The 6,444-nt window shown below is 55.9% G+C and overlaps 1 protein-coding gene across 1 annotated transcript; it reads left to right on the top strand.

Annotated features, from left to right (window-relative positions):
- The first annotated feature begins 2,874 nt into the window (after positions 1-2,874).
- Positions 2,875-3,963, top strand: GPX1 (glutathione peroxidase 1). Its single transcript, XM_054837885.1, has 2 exons — positions 2,875-3,201; positions 3,319-3,963. The coding sequence occupies exons 1-2, from the start codon at positions 2,977-2,979 to the stop codon at positions 3,682-3,684; spliced, it is 591 nt and encodes a 196-aa protein (XP_054693860.1). The 5' UTR covers positions 2,875-2,976; the 3' UTR covers positions 3,685-3,963.
- The last annotated feature ends 2,481 nt before the right edge of the window (positions 3,964-6,444 follow it).

Below are 6,444 nucleotides of genomic sequence, written 5' to 3'. Positions count from 1 at the left end.
CTGGTTCTTGCCCTCCCTCTGCAGCCACAGATGCCCCAGAGCGGAGCGTCTGACCAGCTTGGCAGTGGCACCGGCTGGTGCCTGTTCTCCACCCATGGTGGGTGACAGGGTTGAACAGAGCAGGAAGTTCCCTGCTGCAGCTGCGGGGCTGCCTGGGATGATGTCATTCTCTGCCCTGTTAACAAGGTTGCTCACTCTGCAGTTCCCTTTTTTGGGGGTTTGTTGTTGTGGGCGGTTTGGGGGGTGGTTGCTGTTGAGCAAAATGGGGGTTTTTCAGTCTTGCAGAGCCACTGGGTTGCAGTTCTCTGTGGTCACAGTTACAGAGCAGCTCTTCAGCTGCTCCTCAGGGGCTTTGAGTATGGTCTGCATGTTCTTCAGACCCAGCTCGTGGGTGGTGTATCTGCTGATGTACTTCCACCCAGAAGGAATTAATTTGTTACCCCAGTTCCAGTCTTAAGCTCTTGTTAACCTGCAGCACCACCTCCCTGTCTCCTCTGCCTTCTCCGCCAGCTGGTGTTAGGTTTCCAGGCCTGACCTGCCTTTCTCCAAGTTCAGACGTGTCGGTAAGTCAGTGTCTCCTGTTTATGACCAGAAGCTCCAGCTCCCTCTCCTCGTCCCTTGCACCACTGGCATCAGAGCGGAAGCGCGCTTAGGAGCGTGTGGTTATTGAGTTATCGCTCCTTCGCAGCCTTCCTGTGGTCCAGGGCTGGCAGCCTGGCTCCCGTTGGGTTCCCGTCGCATCTGTCACCTCTGGAGGCCACCTCTGTTCTGGATGATACTAAGGACGCGGACAGCCAGACCAGACTTGGGAAATGAGAGCTCCGCGTTCATGGAGAGTGACCCAGCCAGGCGAGGAGCTGTGAAAGGCGCAGAGGAAGAGCTGGGATCCAAGAGCCAGTCCCCTGGCCAGGGCAGGGACTTCAGTACCAGGAGCAGGGAGACGTGAGCAAGAGGCCAGAAGGCGTGTTTTGCGACCTTTGCGATTACTCACCGTTGTTAAACAGCAACTTTCTGACCTCATAGGAAAATGGTCACTTGTTACACATCTCAAAAGGGGTCCCTTGAGCCCATGTAGTCCCTCGGGAACTCCTGGCACTCCTCTGGATCCGAGTTCAGCTGGCTCCACAGAATGTGTCCGGGCACAGGGCATACCTCCGAGCCAACAAGGAAGTTCAACTCACGTGGTTTCCTTAAAACTCCATTGTCAAGGAAAGGAAAGCCCTCACCTGCTCTTGTCTGAAAAGGGCAGGGCCCCAGAAGTAAACTCTGTACTTCAGATGAAATCCCCAGGTCCAGCCTGAGGACCGAAGGTGCCAGCCTGAGCAAGCGTCAACAGCGGCAGCAGAGAGATGCCTCTGTGGCACTGCGCTAGCGGTCACCCTAAAGAGAAATTCCTCTTCTTCAAACCACCGTGGCTCACCGTGCCCAAGAAGCTGGTGAGGAGTCTGCATGGATTGTCACCATCAATTTACTTAAAAGCAAACGCAAGTCATGTGCCTCTGCTCGTCCCATCAGCTGTTTCTCTGGCTGCTTTGATCTCAGGACACTCGTCGTGGCTCCTGCTATCAGTGCTGCAACACACTGCAAAAACTGCAAAATAATCAGGCGAGTCCCCAAAGCTCACCGCAGCCAGGAACTATTCCAGTTCGCAGTCGCGGGGGCGGGTGCCAAGAGTAGCCCAAAGCAAAATCCCTGGATCCTGCGGTCACCTGGGAACCCAGACCAGAGATGCAGCATTATATGGAGGCTTGTTAGTGACAGCTGGTGTTTGTGCCGAGTCCCCGATGCCAGGCATGCAAGAGAACAGACAGCAGTAGAGAGGCCCTGAGCGCATCCCCCTGTGCTCCTTGGCGGGGGGCCAGGGCTGATAAGCAGCTGTCTGACCTTGGGGCTGCTGCGAACGGAGCTCACGTGGCGCAAACGCTGGCAGGAGCATTGGCTGGGGCACCCTGCTTCCCCCTGGGAGCCATGCTGAAGCTGAGGCCCTTGCTCTGGGTCCCTGCCGAGCTGTGCTGCACCGCGGTCCCTCAGTCCAACCCATGGACATCACCACGAGGTGTGACCCTGGAGCTGCCTCTTTGCCGCGTGCTCTGGAGGAGGGCGATGCTTCAGCACAAAGACCCATGGAGCAGCGCTTGGGCCATGCTGCCCGGCCTGGGTACTGGCATCAGCCAGCGCCACTCGCCTAGGGCTGCCCTGAACCCACGTGAGGAGCAGTCGCAACTGTGTGATTTAAAACTCCCTAAACCAGACCAAAGCAGTAAGGCAAAGAATGGAAAAGCCAGGGATGGGGAAAAGCAACCGCTGAAGTAAAGGGAGGCTTTACCGGCCTCAGAGAGGTGGGAAAATTATAAAAGGAAACTGAAGGGAATTTGTGGGCACTCCTGGACTGCAGCATTTTGGGTTCAGGGTGCCTCCAGTTCCTCCTCGTGGTGCACACACTGAAGGTGTTTCTCTCCCAAAAGGCACTCTCGTTGGCAGTAGCATCCTAGGAGGATGCTGCAGCCCCTGGTGTTGTGCTGTGCCGTCTCCGTACTCGGGCGGTCTTGTCACCACAAAGGTTTTAGCTCCTGGGGACCACTTTGTGTTTGGCTGGTTTTCCAGCATTTCTGAGAATCATTCTGAGAATGACACCTCCCTGTCTGTTGCCCGTGCATGCAGAAACCACTCAATTCTGAGCTTTTCATTGACCAGCAAAACGCCAAGCCTTTCCGTGCAGCGCGGAAAAAGGCAGCGACACGGCTGAGCGATACCCTCGGCCGGCTGGTGACTTTCCGTGCCCCCGGGGGGAGGCTCCGAGCCCCAAGCGGGAGGCCGGGGGGGGGGGGGGTGATAACGCCCTCGGGGGCAGGGAGGCGGCGGAGGAGGAGGGGTCCCGGCGGGGAGCAGCGGCGGGGCGGAGCGGGGCGGGGAGCGAGGCCCGCCCGCCCGGCAGTGCTGGCCTTGGCGGGAGCGGGAGCGGTGGGGCTGGCGGGCATGGCGGGCATGGCGGGCATGGCGGGCATGGCGGCGCGGCCCCTGGGCGCGGCGGAGCCGCTGTCGCTGGACTCGCTGCGGGGGAAGGTGCTGCTGGTGGCCAACGTGGCGTCGCTCTGAGGCACCACCACCCGCGACTTCCTGCAGCTCAACGAGCTGCAGCGGCGCTACGGCCCCCGCGGGCTGCAGGTCCTCGGCTTCCCCTGCAACCAGTTCGGGCACCAGGTAGGGCGGGCGGCGGACCCGGGCCGGGGGCCGGGGCAGGGGCGCGGGGAGGAGCCGCCCGTCCCGGCCGGGCTCTCACGGGCTTCGCTCGGGGCGGGTTTGGTTTTGTTTCCCTAGGAAAATGCTACGAACGAGGAGATCCTGCTCTCGCTGGAGCACGTTCGTCCCGGCAACGGGTACAAGCCCAATTTCATCATGTTCGAGAAGTGCGAGGTGAACGGGAAGAACGCGCACCCCCTGTTCACCTTCCTGAAAGAGGCGCTGCCCTTCCCGCACGACGACCCCTCCTCGCTGATGACCAACCCGCAGTACATCATCTGGTCCCCGGTCTGCCGCAACGACATCTCCTGGAACTTCGAGAAGTTCCTCATCGGCCCTGACGGCGTGCCCTTCAAACGCTACAGCCGGCATTTTGAAACCATCAAGATCCAGCATGATATTGAATTGCTTCTGCAGAAGGTTGCCAAGAATGTTGTTGAATAAAGTGCAGTGCCGCAGCGTTCGCTGCCCGGCCCCCTTGCTTTCTGCTCAGCTCGTTGCGCTCCTGCCTGTTTTTCTCGCAGGGGGCTGCTGCTCTGGCAGAAATCCCAATGTCTTGTGCAGGTTTTGTTTATGATAGTGCATCTTCCAAATTCCTGAAGTGTACTTGATGTTTTTCAAAAGTTGCATGAGAATGTTTGGGAAACTATGCTGGGGCAAGCTGCCGTGAGTCTCAGTAGCTTACTGTGATTCTCTGAATAAATTAAAAAAAAGTATACTTTCTTTAAGGCTGTGGCTTGATAAATCCGGGCGAGTTGGGTGAAACATGGTGCCCCCGTTACCCGCTCATGTGGGTGCTCACAGGGGCGGACTCAAAGCACTCAGGCATGATAGTGCAGCCAGGCTGAAATTTGACTGCCGACCGAGGGCAGCATGATGGGCACACAGTGTTTGTGAGCTCTGCAAGCCGTGAATTGGTGCCGCATCTTGCCCTGCACATAATGAGCTTGGCAGAGCAGGAGGGTGGCACAGAACAGAAATACTTTGCCAAACAGTTTACCTGACCTCCCTCGAGGCTCACCTGCAGAAGGCGCGGTGGGACGTGGCCAGGGTGTGATTTTTACACTGGCTGACGAACTCCCAGCTAGGCTACAAAACAACAGGCTGCGACAGGTTAGTAACTGTTCAGGCAGGTAGACTCTGCAGCCTGGGCTGCTGCTGCCGCGCTGGCAGAGGGCTTGGGGAAGAAAAGCCCTTTGGCAATGGCCCATCTCATTATCTGGCCTCCATCAGCAGATGCGGGGGGGGGGGGGGGTGGGGGGGGGGGGTGGGGAACGACGGACGGACAGGACACCACGGATGACCCAGAACAGGAGCAGCACCTGACATGCCCCCCTTGTCCCAGAGCTGCTGCCCCCTTGCTGGCTCAGCTGCCTCCTGGCTCTGTCCCATTTTGCATTGGTGGTAGCCCAACATGGATCCCTATGTACTCGCCCGGTTCTACATGAAGCCAGTATCACCTTTGTGCATCCCCGACGCCTCGCAATGCAGGGAATCACACAAAAAAACAGTTCCCGTGTGTTCCCAGTGCAGAACCAGCCTATTCAACCACTTCTGCCATGGAACCTGTGCCCTGCCTCAGTGTCCCTGTTGCCCTTTGGGGACAGGAATTGCACGTGACACTCCAAGCGCGGGTGCACCAGGGTTCAGGCGATATTTTCTTCTTTTTACTCCTTCCCTAACACTTTCTTTACTCCTGCCAGCCATGGAGCTGACAGGTATTTCATGGAGTTGTTACAATAATCCTGACATGTTGTTCCTGCATAGCGATCCTGGGTTTACAGCCTGCTGCTGAACAGCTGGAATTAGGATTAGTTTCCTCCCGGAAACCATGAGCCTGTGCCAAATTTCACCTGCCACCTTACTGCCCGGTGGCTCAAGTCCCTCTGCAGGTAAATTTTCACTCTTTAGATGGCTCTGTGAGCACATTTTCATTACAAGCCATTCCTCACGAGGTCTCGTAGCACTGGGTATAAACTTGGTGCTGGACTGAGGACTACTAACACAGACTAGAAACTCGGGCTTTCAAAGGGAAGGCATAACTCTTTCGAGCATTAGTGCACTGTTTTCATAAGTAAAAACACTTGAGATTTGAGGGGTTTGGGTTTTTTTTCCCTGTTTGTAGCTTCTCGATTGACTGGTTGCTTCGTTACTGTACCTACATTCGAGGGTCCCTCCGGGCTGACTTGAGACACTGGGGCAAAACCTACAGCCAGCTCCACCCTGCTTGCTACTACCTCTGAGTCATCAAGCTTTGAATTCAGATTGCACAATCCTCACCGGGCTGTTTGTTAACTTCCAGTATAGCTTAGTGGAAAAAACAGGATGTTTTCAGTAGCTATTTCAGCTTTGGAGCAGAAGCTGCTTGATCTGGGGGAGTATTTTTTCAGTTAAATCTACTTCCCTCATTAAGGCAGGATGTTGAAATATGTGGGGAGTATAAGGGATCACGGGCAGCAGGAACTCATTGCATTGAAAAATCTTTCTCAACAGGAGCTGTGGAACTTCCTCAATCCTGACTCACCAAACTCGGAGCCATTTGAGTGGGACCTCCTTCACTTTGCCTGTTCCTTATCAGCCTGCAGCCCCTGTGGGGAGCAGACCCTAAACCTGTTGCTGTTCCAACCGCAGCCCTGCCAAAAAGGGTCTCTGGCCAAGCCTGCCGGTTGAAAGGCACCTTACACCGTGCTTACTCAGTGCTAATGGCCAAGGGATTTATTTACCTTCCGGCTGCTGGGGCTGTGCGAGCAGAAAAACAAAGCAGCAGCTCCAGAACAGATAAGCCACGCCAGCAGAAGTACAGTGACGTGATTCCAGGATGAAAATAAGCCATGCCAGCAGGAAAACGAATGATCCCAGCAGGACCTCTGCAGTGTAGATAAAAGCCTCCCAGCCTTGCTATTCCCTGTCTCATTTCAGTATTCCCCAGGGTAGCCGGCTTCTGGGGTAACGTGGGTTGGCTGGAAACCTGGGAGCAGCTGGAAGAGAGCACAGCCCCCACGCAGGCTCTTGTGCCCAAACATTACTTGGTGCTGGGACCAGAGGGGGTGAAGACGTTTCACTACAGGCAGCAGCTCTACACTGAGGATAGACCTGAATAATCCCAGGTGATTCCTCAGGGATTATAAAATGTCCCAGTTCTATTTCTGTAATTCCAGAGGGAAACAGACTGAGTCAGTAGGAAACCTTAAAATAAATACTACT

This window comes from Grus americana, chromosome 11 (genome assembly GCF_028858705.1).
Source record: "Grus americana isolate bGruAme1 chromosome 11, bGruAme1.mat, whole genome shotgun sequence".
NCBI lineage: Eukaryota > Metazoa > Chordata > Aves > Gruiformes > Gruidae > Grus > Grus americana.
This window is presented reverse-complemented; position numbering and strand designations above follow the sequence as displayed.